The 15,784-nt window shown below is 46.7% G+C and overlaps 1 protein-coding gene across 3 annotated transcripts in view; it reads left to right on the plus strand.

Moving 5' to 3' along the window:
• The window catches only part of TMEM40 (transmembrane protein 40), a 27,481-nt gene extending 17,731 nt beyond the window's left edge, over positions 1 to 9,750 (plus strand). For 2 of the 3 annotated variants that reach the window (XM_070433596.1, XM_070433598.1), the window contains 8 exons: positions 1,524 to 1,577; positions 3,864 to 3,899; positions 4,273 to 4,305; positions 4,693 to 4,743; positions 7,599 to 7,670; positions 7,757 to 7,831; positions 8,348 to 8,410; positions 9,145 to 9,750. In XM_070433596.1, the coding sequence (XP_070289697.1) occupies positions 1,524 to 1,577; positions 3,864 to 3,899; positions 4,273 to 4,305; positions 4,693 to 4,743; positions 7,599 to 7,670; positions 7,757 to 7,831; positions 8,348 to 8,410; positions 9,145 to 9,164 (404 nt within the window). In that variant the 3' untranslated portion in view covers positions 9,165 to 9,750. Of the gene's footprint in view, positions 1 to 317; positions 408 to 1,523; positions 1,578 to 3,863; positions 3,900 to 4,272; positions 4,306 to 4,692; positions 4,744 to 7,598; positions 7,671 to 7,756; positions 7,832 to 8,347; positions 8,411 to 9,144 lie in introns of all 3 variants that reach the window. The other variant, XM_070433595.1, reaches the window with a different exon arrangement.
• Positions 9,751 to 15,784: the final 6,034 nt, after the last annotated feature.

The raw sequence follows: 15,784 nt of genomic DNA on the forward strand, positions 1-15,784 counted from the left end.
CCGACCCACAACCCTGACCAGGAATCGAATCGTGACCTCCTAGTTCATAGGTCAATGCTCAACCACTGAGCCACACCAGCCGGGCACCCACAGACACGTTGTACAAAATGTGGAACATGTAAAGATATAGGAAGAAGGAGAAAAAAAATCATCCTTTGCTCTGTCTCCCAGAAATAATCACTAAAAACATGTTAGTCTATTTTTCTCAGACCACACTCCTCACAGAAACTAAATTCTGAGGATGAACAACAGAACAAGTGTATTCTCGGCTCCTTTCAGGCCGAGGTTCTCCTACAGCTTGTGTTTGTTCCCTGCAGAGAGCAGTGATGAGGACCAGCACCCCAGAAAAACCAGAAAACATCGGCAGAGCCGGGGGGCTGGACACTCCCACAGGGGCGGCTCACCGGGTAGGCAACCACAGGCCTTAACCATTTCTCCTTTTCCCACTGGGCTCATTGTTGAGTTTCTCCCTGGGCCTGAGCATGTCTGTGTGAAGCTGTTCCTAGCAGCATTGTTTATGGTTGGGAAACAACCTAATGTCCTCCAGCTGCAGAACAGGTCAGTGATGCCACACCCTGTCCCGGTTAGAGCTCTCTGTTCTTTATATCGCTCTGAAGTGAAAAAGAAAGGTGTCAAATCATATCATCAGTCTGATCGCATATACACTTTGTACAATTTCACTCATATGTGGCTATAAACAAGACTGGAAGGAAAAGTACCCAAATGCTAATAGTGGTTATCTCTGGGTAGTTAAGTTATGGGTGATTTTTATTTTCTCTTGTTGGAACTATTCTATATTCTATAGTATAAATATTTGACAATGAGCATGTTTTATTTTTAACAACAGAAAAAAATTTGCAAAAAAAAAAGAGATAAATTTCAGCCCAAATGGATCATGGGAAGAAAAGAGCATGGGGAAAGAGCCTGGATGAATGCCTAGTACAAATCCTGGCACACATGAGGTGTCTAATAAATGCTGCCCATGAAGCTGGAGTTGAGCTCTGGATTCTGTTTCTGGAGATAAGAACGATTAGGATTGTGGGCTTTGGTGATAGGCCTGAGTTCGAATCCTGGACTTGTCACTGACCATGTGAACTTCAGGAAATACCCGTGAGCCTCAGCTTCCTATCTGTAAAATGGGGGAGGAAAAGGGACGAATACCTCCTTCACAGGATTTCCAGGAGGATCAAATGAACTATTAAGTATAAAGTACTTCATACAGTGTTGGTACATTTATTAAGTGCTCAGTAAGTAGCAACTGTTATTACTGACTTTGAACAAGGCCTCTCAGACCTCCAGTTCTTTCTTAGTAAATGAACACAGTCACCTCTGGGTGTGCTGGGGAAGTGGGGGCATACCACAGAGTAAAGGGGAAGCACTTGTTAGGCTGTCTTGCCTCTTGACTATCGCCCAGCTTACCCCCAGCACAAGATTTTTTAAGGCTTCATGCAGGTGCGAGATGGAAGTTGCCCTGGGCTGCCGCTCCCAGGAAGAACTGACTAGTGGGGTTTGTCTCCACCCAGGTGCAGAGCATGGGGAGCCTGACCTTTTGAAGGATGAACTTCAACTCTACAGAGGTAATTGATTGTCCAGTGACTTTGGAAAAAACAGAATTAGACAAAGGACAGGAGGGCTTAGGGGTTTGTTGGGCAGAAATGAGATCATGTGTATTTCATGAGCTAATAAGTTGTGGGCAGATGCAGAAAAGTGAGTTATAACATTGGCAGATGGAGATGGGGCAAGCATTCTGCACCGTGGTGACACTGTTCTGGGCTCTCTTCTGAACTATAACCTTGACTTGATCGATTTCCCAACCTTTCTGGGCCTCAGCTTCCCAACCAGCAAAACGAGACATGACCAGTACTCTCTCGTGGAACACTTGGCTGTTTAAGCCGGCAAGAGAAAATTAAAAACCTGGACTCTACAAGACTCATATTATGGAATAACTGTCTCCAAGCATCATTATTATTTACAGCAAGACCTAAATATTATGGCCATTTGCTTCATAGAACTCTGATGAAATGGAGGAATTTATGGGAATGAACCAGTTTGCCAAAAAGCCTGACTAATGCACATGGCCAGATAAGAAAACCTCCTTAACTTTGTTTCATCCAACATTTCCATGATCTACTATAGTGTTCTAACTCCTGATAATGACCCAAGAAAAACATCAGGAAACACTTATGTACAGATTCGAGAAATGTAAATGAAATATTTTGATGTTCTGCAGCATGACTGCTTCTGGGTGGTAGCAATTGTGTGGGCAATCTTTATGCTGTTTGTTTATCTGAATTTTTTATTTATTTTTAAACAAAAACAAGTATTATTTAGTTTTTTCAAATGCTTTTAATTACCCAATTATGAAAGAAAGATTTCATTGGGTGTGAAATGAGAGAGAGAAACTGGTATTTATGTATATTTTAAAATATTTTTCCTCATCATAAAAGTAATTCATATTTACTGTAGCTAATGTAGATATTGTCATGTATTTGTGAATTATTTTCTCCCCGTACTCCCACCCCAAGGCACTGGAGGTCCTCAGTATATTCCACTGTTGGAGTCTCATTTCGTAGATGGTGTTCTCATTTGCATATTCACCCTAAGCACAGCTGAGCAAGCTGAAAGTTTATTGCCATGTGCTGAGTGCCCCCTTTTGGTGTCTGTGTCCTGGGGCTGACCTAAAAGACAGGAAGTATACAGGAGTGGGGGCTCTCAGTGGTGATGGTGGTGGTGGTGGCGGTGGTGTGGTGGTGGTCATGGTGGTGGTAGTGGAAGTGGTTACAAGTCTTTCTCTGACTCTTAGTTTGGCGCTTTTTATCCAAGTTAACAGGAATTGCTCCTGAAGTGGAGATAGCATGAGAGGAAGAACAAGCAAAATCATCAGGGCACCAATATAGACTACCTTTTTAGTACCTTATTAAAAGTCCTACCTGTCCTTGAGGGGGAGAAGGTGATGGGCTAGGAGAGCGGTCACCAGAAACTAGAATAGGCACCAAGAACTAAAGGCAAATGGGTGGGAAGGTCACCTCAGACCAGATTAATGGTGAGGCTGCAACTCAGGGCAGGTATATGGGGCTCAACTCACCCAGACAAGGGTCTTGATGCTTGGGGTTGCGGGGGGGGGGGGGGGGGGGGGGGGGGGGGGGGGGGGAGCTGGGACTCCCATGTACAACCCAGCATAGCTCCCAGGAGTTCAGGGCCTGGTGGGGCTGGGGCCTTGTGGCTACGTGTCATCACCTAGATCTAGATAATCATGAACAGGCATAGGTTGCAAACTGGTGGCTCCTGTGTGTGCAGATGTGTTTTATTTGGCTCACAGAGTGTTTTTCTTTTTTTTCTACGAACCCTTGTGTGGAGGGCTGACTTTCATTGGTCGAAGCGAGGGAGCTGCTCTGCTATGTACAAAGCTCATAGAGTGTTTCTAAAAATTATAATTAATACATTTCACCAATTCTGCGACCCACATTTTTTCACATTTGGACATATCTGAATGCATCATAAAAACACTGGTAACTTGCAGTGATAATTAGCAGTGGTTTTCCTTACATAGTAACATAGAAAAAAATGTCATGTCTCACAAACTCTCTGATTTGCTAAAATACAAGAGTTGCCAACCTTTTTTTATAATCAAGAAGTTTATGTTAAAACCTGGATTTCTGGCTTCTCCTGGGAAGGTGGAAGACTTGTAACACTGGGCAGGCATTCCTGCAGTGGCTGCAGTGGCTGGTGGGTGGTGACTGCCCCTTTAGATGGAATAGGAACCCTCCAGCTCACTCCAGTCCCCACGTAATCCACTCAGATCGAATGGAAAGTCTCTGGATGAGCATAATGGATCTGTGATCATGGATTTTCCTTCTGTGCAGGTGCTCCTGGGGAGGTGGTGCCCTCTGGAGAATCAGGTGAGTGTCTAGTTTCGGGAGAGCGTTGGTCGGTGCTGGTGTTGAATGAGGTCTGGGCATTGCCAACTGTTATCAGGGTTCATGGCTGTGAGACAGGGACTCCAAGTCCACTTGGGGGCCTGGGGTTCTGACCGGGGCTCAGCAAGCAGCAGGGCTGGCTGTGGCATGAGGCAGGGTGCCTGTGGAGATCAGAAAGGAGGTCCCAAAGAGGCAAAGAGGTTATAACCAGCAATGGATTGATAGAAAGAGCTGCTGGGGGTGGACAATTTGACAGGAGCATTTTCACAGGCCACCGATGGCCTTCCCTAGGGTGCAGGCCGCTGTTAGGGACCCAGGCCGGGCTGGGCACTAATGCTGAGTTTCTAACTTCCAGGACTCCGAAGGAGAGGCTCAGACCCAGCAAGTGGTAAGTACTCAAGCCCCAAGAGGAGAGCGGCAGGCGGCCTGAATCCCAGGGGGTGGGAGAGATCACAGCCATCCTGGGAAGGTGGGCCAGTCCCAGCAGGGATGCCATCACCAGCCAGGGTGTCACCCAACGATTCAGGAAGGGGACCTCCAAGCTCAGGGGACATGGAACAGAGCACAGACTCAGGCCTGTGGAGGTAGGAGGGGTCAGTGGGGGTCCCAGCGACAGCCATCCCCACCTTCGCATTTTGGCCCTGATGGGTCCTGCAGGGAGTGTCCTCGGACTCAGGAAACAGAAGCCAGGAGAGCCCTTCTCAGTGAGGCGGGAAAGAGAAAACCCCACCTACTCTCCTGTGTCAAAGTTAAACACCGATTTCTTGTTCCTAAGGAGAAATGGAGGAGGTCTCTCAGTTAAGAAGACTGAACATAAAGAAAGATGGTAAGGAAATGAATGTCCCAAAGCTGCTTCTGCTTGCCTTGTCCGGATTTCTATGGGTAGAAAGTCAGCGGGTGGCCTAGAACAGCAGTAATCACAGCCCACCCGTGTCGTGTGCCCTGCAGTTTGCAAACTCCCCAGCTTCAAATCACCTTGAGAAGGGGGTACAGTGATTCCCATTTTGCAGATATGGAAACTGAGGCTCAGGAATGGGGAGTGGTCTTATAACTTGTGAGTGGAATGACCCAAGCTTTAACCCTGGACGTAAGCTGTTTCTGCTGTACGTGGAGTTAGTAGGATGACAAATGCCCTCCAGACATGGCGGGCTGAGGAAGCTGTGAGTTTAGGTTAGACTAGCTCTAGAGAAGGGGTGATGAGGACCAGAGGGGCCTCCTCCATTCCAGGCCTGGAATCTGGGGGCGCTTCAAGGAGGAGGATAAGTGTGGGAAGGGAGACCATGATTTTTTATTAAATAAATGGCAGTTGTTCTAGAAACATTTTGAGTTGTTGCAAAAACCCACCTTCAGGGAGCGGAGACCTGCGTCCACACCCCTGGCTCTGCCTTTGTCCATCGAGATGACCAGAGCATGCCGTTTAATTTTCCCGGCTAAAAGAGGAGCCTTGTCTGGGATTCCCTAAGCGCAGAGCATGTCTGAGTTGCTTCAGGACATGCATTATACCCCAAAGTGGGAAGATGAGTCCCCTTTCCACTCTCTTTCTTAGAGTATAGAGCATGGTCGGAGACCCCATGCCATTAACACCGCCCTGACCCTTGTTCCTGGCCCGTCAGACACACAGAGCAGTCTCTCCCTGTGAGCAGAGCCTTCTGCAGGCAGAGGGCTGGCTCGAACGTCACCGTCTTGCTTTGTGTGCTGTGTGTGTGTGTGTGTGTTCTACACGCAGCAAAATCTGGTAGTTTGGGGCATTTTGAACTGTCTGTTCAAAGAACTGTTCCACAAAATAAAGTATTGCCATTTGTCTTATGCTTATTTTCACTTTTTTAAAATGAAATAATAATTATGGTTCTTATAAGTGAACAATACTGCTGTTTTTGCTATTTTCTTTAGAGGAACAGAGGTATACTAGTAAGTATATTTCGTAGCATTTATGTTGAATTTTAAGATGCCCCTGACTTGACTTTCTGAATGAAATTTAGGTGTTTATTTTGTTAAATTGAGATATAATTGACATACATTATATTAGTTTCAGATGTACGCCTCCTCCCTCCCCTCCAAAAGGGTAAACTGACTTCAGAGCAAAGAATGTCCTAGAAATATGCATTTTAATTTTTCCCCAGGACAATAAAACCAGAAATACCCTTCTCCCCTTCCATTCATTTGCCTTCAAAATGCTCCTTGCCAGCAGTGACATGAAATATCACACTGCCTTTTACCATTTACAAACTTTCCCATGCAAGACCCCCATCTGTCCTATCAGTGACGTAGGCATTGCTCTCCTCAATATATCAGTGAGAACACTGAGGCTCAGAGAGGTCAGGACGCTTGTCCCAAGCTTCACAGCACATTCCTGGCAGCCTCAACACCCACTCAGGAAGCTGCCTCATTCCGGGCACCGTCTCTGCATTGTCTTCTCTTTTCCCTTTTCCTCTCTTTCTTCTTGAAATCTTTGTTTGCGTTTCTTCTAATCACAGCCCCTGGAGTGGGCCAAAGCCCCTGTGTTCTCTCCTCTGATAATTCACATGGTGCCCGGCAAAGTGCAGGGGGGCCTCTTTCACAGACCACCCGGAATTCCTGCCGGCCTCTCAGCTCCTCTCTCTCTCTCCTACGTTCCCTTCCGAACATTCCAGCCTGCATTTCCATTTCTGGGCACTGGGCCCACAGAGTGCACAGCGGTTCATGGGTAGGGATGTTTGGTACAACATAGGTGGTAACAGCATACATCTGACATCAATAACTTCATCAGCGGGGGACTAGTTAAATAAACTAGGGTAACTTCATACCATGGAACCCTATACAGCCATCAAAAAGAGCAGGACAGATCTATTTATGCTCTGAGATGGAAAGATGGCCCTGATCCATCAACGAGAGGGAAAAAGCCAATTATAGAGCAGCAGGTATACAAATTGATCCTGCTTTTTTTTTTTTTTAATGTGTTTGTATATATATGTGCCTGGAAAGGTTTGGCAATCGCCACTCGGTTTTAAGGAGTAGGATTGGGGAGAGAATGGGGCAAAGTGAAACTCTTAAACGTGAAACATTTGCATATCTTTACAGTTGTATATACATTCATTCCACAAACCAAGTGTCAGCAGCTCTGCACGCCCCTGCTGCTTTGGTCAATGGGCACAATCTCCACCCACCATCCTGCGGAGGGGGACAGAGAATAAACAGGGAAATGAAAACAGAACCAGCTGAGTGGTGATAAGTGTTAGAAAAATAATGAAGTGAGATAAAGGCTGGAAAGGGTGGGGCTTGGGGTGCTGTTTTAGTTGGGCTGGTCAGGAGAAGTGTCTCTGAATAAAAGCTACACTTCAGCAGAGACAGGAATACGTTTAGTAATTAACCTAGCGGGTGTGCTCAGTGGTTAGAGCATTGGCCTGTGCACTGGAGGGTCTCTGATTCAATTCCCGGTCAAGGGTCAAGGACGCCTACTTGGGTTGCAGGTCTGATCCCCACCCCCAGTCGGGGTGTGTTCAGGAGGCAACCAACCAATGTGTCTCTCTCACATTGATGTTTCCCTTTCTCTCTCCCACCCCTCCTTTTTCCTCTCCCCCCTCCTTTCCACTCTCTGAAATCAATGGAAAAAAATATCCTCACTCCTTGGGTGAGGATTTTTAAAAAAAAAAAATGGAGGGAGAAAGAAGCAAATAGTAAATTCCCCACCTCCTGTCTTTACAGATGAGTTTTTCCACTTCGTCCTCCTCTGCTTTGCAATTGGGGCCTTGCTGGTGTGTTATCACTATTACGCAGGTAAGTGGGGGCTGTGGGAACAGTTGCTGGGGGGCTGGGGGTTCAGACCTGTAGGCTAACCATTCTTTCCCTGACTGTCCTTGCAGACTGGTTCATGTCCCTTGGGGTTGGCCTGCTCACCTTCGCCTCCCTGGAGACCGTTGGCATCTACTTCGGTCTGGGTAAGCGTCCCCTTGCCCCCCTCAACCCCCCACCCAGACTCTTAGCGGGTGGTGGCTGGACCAGCCACAGATGCTTGCCAAGGGCCAGAAAGCCACGACCGAAGCACTTTTTAAAGATTTTTCTTATGCTCCTGTTTTCCTCCTGACCGCTTTCAAGGTCAATGTGAGGTCTTTGGCAAAACTCTGTGGAAAAATGGGCAGCTCTGTAAAAACGCAACAAAAACAGTTGAGAGTGGCAAACAAACAGAAATCAGGCAGATGCTGAAAACAAGTTAGTTCACGGGGTTGGGTCCTGCATTCTCCATTTCCTGGAACTGTTATTGCTGTTCGCGGCTGTTGTTTTTAATAATAACTCCAGTACTATTATCTAAGCATAACCTGCTGCCTGAAATTCCACCAGGAGAGCCTTGTTTGTGTGGCTTAAGCCTTGGTCCCCGTGTGGGCGGGAGGAGGTCTGACCTCAGGTCCCCTGAGGAGGCACAGCGCTCACTCACCTTTCTCCTCTTGTCTGGGCAGTGTACCGGATCCACCGAGTCCTGCAAGGCTTCATCCCCCTCTTCCAGAAGATCAGGCTGATCGGTAACTTTTTACATTCTTCCCAAGGGCACTTTCTCTCTCCCAATCAGAGTCTTCTGTTGCCAATGAGGCTTAGCATATAGGAAAGAGCACCGGGCCTGGAGCTGGGGCCTCGGTTCAATTCCTGCCTCTTCCGATTTACCAGCTCTGTTAGCCTCGGTTTCCTCAACTGAAAAATGGGTGTAATAACACCTACCGCACAAAGCCAAAGATCGTGTGAGGAAGGGATGCAGACGTCCCGAAGTGGGAAACACTGTAGTAAAGTGAAGGGAGTCTGGGTGTTCTGTCATAGAACATTTCCCCAAACTCTACCTTCTCCGTGATTTTATTGGCTTTATAGCACTGGGGGGCGGGGGGGGGGGCTTTTCTCTTTTTTGCATTTGTCTGACGAAACTGAGGCTCAGAGAGGTAGACTGACTTGCCCAGGGCCACACAGCTGGAGTGGCTGGGCTGAGCTAAAGGAGATTCTCTTGGATGACCAGCAGCTCTGTGTCTACTATTAAGTCTCAAAACTCAGAGGCCGGGGGCGCTTGTGTGTCTCTGAACTGAGGATTTCCATCTTCCTTAAACCACAAAGGGGACATTCATTGCAATGGCGGTGGATCATTGAGACCCAGGGCTTCTGGGGTGACTACATTATTCCAGCTGTGATGGGTCTTAGGCATCTGGGGTGATGGTGAGAATGAGGCCTGACTGTCTTCAGAATCCCATGCCATCCTGTGGGCTTTTTCTTCCAGGGTTCAGGAGGACTGACTGAGGCCAGCGCCCGGCGGGCAGCCAGGCCCAGCCCTAGTGTGACCGGCGTGGCATCCCAAGCACAGAGCGACATTCTGGGAGACATGTGGGCAGGCCAGGCTAGAGCAATAAAGAGAGCTCTTTTCCTTCCACACGGTCTGAACATTGGCACCAGCCCTGGCAGAGGTATCCTTTGGGCAGTGTTGGCATGCAATCCAGCTGCCAGGATGGAAGGCAGAGGGAGGGTGAGGGACCTGAACCCTTCATGGTGCCCGGATCAGCAGGAAGGTTCTGGGACATCACTGCTCTCAGGAAGCAGTAGGAGACTCCTGGGCCCTGCCGCTATAATCCGTCTGGGCTCTGGTTTCTTTCAAACCCCCAGGCTATCCTGGGTGCTCTCAGTTCCTACAGAGCCACCCCAAGACAGACTTACAGTCCACTGTCCTGAGACATGGAACCACCATGTCAGGTCCCCTGGGTAAACCTGATGTGGGTGAGATATGGGGGACGAAACCACAGCATCTGGGCTCCATCATCACCTAGTGCCAGCTCTGCAGCCCTGGACTGCATCAAGATTTAAATAAACGTTTTCTTCCTTGTACTGAAAAGAGTCCATGAAATATTTCGTTGGCTTTCTTGAGTTCAAGAATACATTTGGGGTCTTCTTTGACCCTGTCCTATTGAGTAAATCATGAAAGTAAAGCCTCTCATTTTAGGTCTAAGACTTCAATTGCACATGGGAGACAGGGTTGTGCAAACATTTTTATAAAAAAGATCTGGAGGCTGTTAGGCACTCTCATCTCAACAAAATCCATTGTAAATTTTGGTTGGATTAATGGAGGTACAGAGTCTAGATTGAAGGAGGTGATAGTAGGTCCTACTTTACACTACCGGGCCACACCAAAAGCACGTGTTCAGTTCTAGATTCATAGATTAAGAACAACAGTGACAAACTGAGAACATACAGAAGAGACCAGAGTGGAAATATAAAGATTGAAGAAACAAGAACTCTTCAATTTGCAGAAGAGAAAAGTGGGTGCCTTCATGGAACTCATAGACTCTGGAGGACACTTTCTCAAGTGGTCATGATGTTCTAAGTACAGTCACATACATTATCTGGCTTCTCACAGCAACCATGAGATGTGTGAATCATCCCCATTTTGCAGATGGAAAAACAGAGATTCAAAGAGGTTTCATAACTTGCTCAAGTTCTTGCAGGAAATAAGTGTCAGAGCTGCGAGTTTTTCCCAGTGATTCCCAGACTTTGAGATTCTTAGAGTTGGAGAATTTTTTTTTAAAATTTCTTTATTGGTTAAGGTATTACAAATGTGTCCTCATCCCCCTATTAACCCCCAATCTCCCCGCCCGCGCCCCCCCCCCCCCCCCGCCACTCATGTTCTCATCCCCCTGTTGTCCATGTCCATTGGTTTGGCTTATATGCATGCATACAAGTCCTTTGGTTGATCTGGAGAATATTTCTTTAAAGTGAGAGAGGGGTGGGGGGCATGGGCAGGGTGGGAGAAGTCAATGGAGGGAAAGGGGGACATATGTAACACTTTCAACAATAAAGATTAAAAAAAATAAAAGTGAGAGAGCTGCCAACTCTTTACCTTGCCAGTTGAGAACAATACAAATAACCAAAAAGAAGTCAATCATCAGCATCATTTTATTAAAGAAAGGAGGGGTTTACATAAAAAGAAAAAAGCAGTGACATGATCATCAGAAACAAAATGGTGTTTAAAATGAATAAACTAAGGTTTATGAAAATCTAACCATGAGTCCTTTTTCCTGAAATCACTGTGGTCTGGTGACAATTTTGTCTTTTGGAAACCGCGAGACTAGAGAATTCCAGCCCAGCTCTCACACCTCAAGGCATGAAAGCCTCACTACCTCCCAAAGCAACTCCTACTACAAGAATTTTTTACTCTTGTTCTGAGATACCTCTGTCAATGAAGCTCAGGGCATTCTTTCAGAAGACCAGCTGTCTGGCGCTCTGACCACCGAGAAAACCGGCCAGGGCAAGAAATGTTCTTGATAGCCATGGCTGTGCGCTCTCAACGCTCAGCTCTCACCTTGGCCCTGACATCCATGCCTGTTGCACAGTCCTCCGGTTGTGTTCCTCTTCTTTAAGATTGCTTTGGCTGTTCTGGGTCCCTTGCATTGTCATACAAGTTTCAGGATCTACTTGTCAACTTCTGTGAAGAAGCTAATGAGCATGCTGATGGGATTGCATCTTTTACATTTTCATTAGGAAAAAAAACATTGTCCCAGATCTCAGCTGTGAATCAACCACAGTTAATGTTTTGATTGTTTTCTGTGAGCCGTTTTAGTGTGTGAATTCATTTATGTTTACTTTGGGCCCTTCTTTTCTTTCACATAGACTAGGCACTTTCCCATTACTGCACACTCTCCATACACATCCTTTCCAGCCACTCCATAATTCATGCTTTACACAATAACCCTTCTATACTTAGTAATAATATCAATGGCTAACGTTTGTTCAGTACTTCTTGCATGCTGGCTATGGAGCTAAGCACTTTGCACACATCATGTCATTGAATCCTCATCGAAACCTTGTGAGGTAGCATCTGTCATGATCCCCATATTACAGAGGAGAAAACTAAGGCAGGGGATGTCAGTTTCTGAGGTTTTGATTCCAAGCAATTGTGTATAACTTACTTTCTTCTAAAGGGAGCCTGGAATGCACAGATCAGATATTTATCAAATGCATAAATAGAATGCAAAGGTTCATAATAGAAATATGAACTTGCTGACTGAAGGACAGTGTAGTTAGCCTTCCCTGTCCTGGCCTCAGTTTCCCCGTCTGTATAGTGGGGATCACAGCAGTGCCCGATTCACAGTGCTGTGGAGAGGATTAATGAGATGATTGCAGTGTCAGTCTCTGGCACCTAGTAGATGCTCCGTAAGCAGAAGTTACTTGATTAGAGTAGGGACACACATTGGATACCTTACAGTCAAGCAGCCAAATCAGCCACATGTTGGATAATGGCGAGTGGAGGAGAGGGGACCAGGAGAACTGAAGTCTAACCGAAGAGGGCAGCTGTTACCCAGCTGAGTGGTACCAGCCAGAGCCATCCAGGAAAACAGAACCACACCAGGTGTTTTAACAGGAAGATCTAATATAGGGAATGTGTTAAACAGGTACAGGAGGGCTGAAAGGCGAAAGGGGACCACCGAGGTTTCACTGAGCCTCACAGAAGGAAGCAGTTACCACCTAGGGCTGGGGGACAAAGGAAAGGTTAGCACCAACAAGAGGGCCCTGCAGGGCTGGGACCCAGACCTCTGAGGAGGGGGCACTGCCCGTGGGTGCCGGCGTTTCTGAAGGGGGCCCTGATGAGGCTGGTGCTAGGAGTGCAGGACCAATGGTGTCAGACCTGCAATTTCTCAAAAGTATAAAACCCAGACTTTTTAAAAAATCCTCACCCAAGCATATGTTTTTATTGATGTTTTTGTTTGTTTGTTGTTGTTTTTAGAGAGAGAGAGAGAGCGATGGATTGGTTGCTTGCCATACATGCCCCAACTGCAGATTGAACCTGTGACCTAGGTAAGTGCCCTGACCAGGAACTGTACCCACAACCTTTAGGTTCACAGAATCACACCCCACTCAGCCAGGGAAAACCCACATATATATATTTTTAATGTTGGCAACTAATTTTAAAAATTTTCTAATTCTGCTATGAAAACCAGTATAGTAGTTCCTCAAAAATTAAAAATAGCATTATCAGCCCTGACTGGTTTTGCTCAGTGGTTAGAGCGTCTACCTGTAGACTGAACGGTCCCGGGTTTGATTCCGGTCAAGGGCATGTGCCTTGGTTGCGGGCGCATCCCCAGTGGGGGGTGTGCAGGAGGGGGCTGATCGATGTTTCTCTCTCATCGATGTTTCTAGCTTTCTGTCCCTCTCCCTTCCTCTCTGTAAAAAATCAATAAAATATATTTTTTAAAAAAAATAGCATTATCATATGATCCAGCAAGTCTACTTCTGGATATAGACCTAGAAGAATTGAAAGCAGGAACTCAAAGGCCCTGGCTAGATAGTTCAATTGATTAGAGGATCGTCCCAGTATGCCAAGGTTGAGGGTTCAATCCCCAGTCAGGGCACATATAGGAATTAACCAATAGATGCATAATAAATAAGTGGAATAACAAATCAATGTTTCTCTTTTCTCTCTCTCTATCCCACCCTTTCTCTCTAAAATCAATTTTTTAAAAAGTAAAAAAAAAGAAAAGGCAGGAACGTAAAGAAATGTTTGCACAGTTGTGTCCATAGCAGTGAGTGTGATTCACAATAGCCAAAATGTGAAAGCAACCCAAGCGCCCATTGATGAAGAATGTGGTCTATACACACAATTGAATATTATTCCACCACAAAAAGAAAGGAAATTCTGACACATGCTACCACAGGGATGAACCTGAGGACATTATGCTAAGTAAAATAAGCTGATCATAAAAGGACAAATACTATATGATTCCACTTATATGAGGTCCCTGGAGCAGTCAGGTTCCTAGACACAGAAAGTAGAATGGTGATTGCCAGGGGCTGGGGGGAGAAGGGAATGGGGAGTTCATGGTAAATGGGTACAGAATTTTAGTTGGGAAGATGAAAAGGTTCTGGAGATGGATGTGGTGATGGTTGTACAGCAAAGTGAAAGTACTTAATACCATTGAACTGGACGTTTAAAAACGGTTACGGTGGTCTATTTTATGTTATGTGTATTTTACCACAATTTAAAAAATATTTCAGCCTTGGCTGGTGTTTAGCAGTGGTTAGAGCATTGGCCTTTGCACCAAAGGGTATTGGGTTTGATTCCCAGTCAAGGGCATGTTCCTGAGTTGAGGGAGGCAATCAACTTCCAATCATGTTTCTCTCTCTCTCTCTCTCTCTCTCTCTCCCTCTCTCTCTCTCTCTCCCCTTCTCCTCCCCCTCCTCCTCTCCCTCCTTCCCTTCCACTCTCTCTAAAAAAAATCAATGGAAAAATATCCTCGATGTGGATTAAATAAATAAATTAATAAATTTCAAATTATTTGTGGTCAAACAAAACCGGATCTGGCCTGCAGGCTATCAGCTTAGTGTGCCCTGGGGGCCCTTTGTAGTGTTAAGTTGGAGACAGGAGCTGGAAGAGCTACTGAGAATGGGAGAGAAAGCCAGAACAAAAAAAGGATACAATCTTTTCTGTTCCCCTTTCCAATTCTTGGCAGCCTGACTGAACTGTGGGGACATGAGTTCAATCCCAGTTCTGCTGCTGGTAACCGGCCTCTCTGGGCCCCAGTTGTTAAAGAAGGGGTTTAAGTGGGTCACGTTGTAGGAGCCCCTTGTGCCCTGGGAGAAAGTCCCACATGCTCCAGATCTCTGCAGAGGGTCTGTCTCCCCATGGGGCCCTGGCCCCTAGCACTGCTCCTGAACCCTGTCACTGCTCCTCTGCCCAGCTAGAGCTCAAGGCCAGTGCCAGCTCAGGGTCTGGTTACATCTCAGACGTCAAGTGGATTCCTGGACATGTTGGAGCCCCAGTCCAACATATGTTCTAAAAATAAAGTGTTGAATCCTGAGCCCAGGAAGGCAGGGTTGCAAAGTAGAGGGGGGAGGTGGAAAGGGCTTGGTTGGGGTGGGGGAGCTTCTATCTCTGATCTCTCTGGACGCTGCATTGGATTTCTGCCTCAATCACAGTGGAGACTGGAAGGGGGTATGAGAGTATTTTGAGACCACGCAAAGCCAGCTTGCGCTGGGAGGAAAGGCAAGAAGCCTGAGAAGACTGGCAGTTGTTTGTCCCGTCCTCCTGACACAGCCCCAGGAATCCTCTGTCTACTACAGAGTACCTCATCCTGGACCAGAGGTAGAGCCAGGCTATGCTGCAGACAGGCCCTGGGAAGCTGGGGAAAGCATTTGACATTGAGCGAGGCTTTGGTGGGGAAATGTAGGAAGAGCTTTCCAGGTGGAGGGCACAGCAGAGGCGAAGGCATGGAGAAAGGAGAGAGGATACAAGTCAATAGAGCAGCAGGCGGTCAGTCCAGTGTGGGGGGCTTATAAACTGCACGTTGAAGTGAGGATTAATGGGAGATTGAGCACACGGGTAAATTGTCCCCTTTCCTCCAGCAGAACCCTGAGAACTGGGATATAGAGCTGGGACTTTAGCCTGAAGACACTGGGGAGCCACGGGAGGGGTTTAAGCAGAGGGGTCGCATAGTGAGATTTCATTTTAGAAAGATCACTCTTGTAGCCTGGTGGGGGCTTAAGGAGCATAAAAATGCGCCTCACTGACCTCTAACTATAAGAGATTGTCGTTGACAAAGGGCTGCTGTGCTGGTGTTTGCACCAAGGCCAGGCTTCCCATGGGATGCTCCCAGGCTGACTTAGCACAAGAGGGATACTAAGGCAGGCCCAGGGAGACACAGGACTCCCCAACACCTGCCAGACCTTCCTTAGACAACCTGGCAGACTAGGTATTTCCACCCACCCTTCCTTCCCTCTCTTCTTCACCTGAGGCTAGAGTTACACCAGAGTCTGACGGCAGCATTGTTCATAGTAGCTAAAACATGGAAACAACCCAAGTGTCCATCAACTGATGAATGCATCAGTCAACAAAATGTGCTCTATCCGTACAATGGGGTATTTATTCAGCCATAAAA

The sequence above is a fragment of the Myotis yumanensis genome, unplaced genomic scaffold, assembly GCF_028538775.1.
Source record: "Myotis yumanensis isolate MYYU_CA2020_CCGP unplaced genomic scaffold, mMyoYum1.0.hap1 SCAF_14, whole genome shotgun sequence".
Classification (NCBI taxonomy): domain Eukaryota; kingdom Metazoa; phylum Chordata; class Mammalia; order Chiroptera; family Vespertilionidae; genus Myotis; species Myotis yumanensis.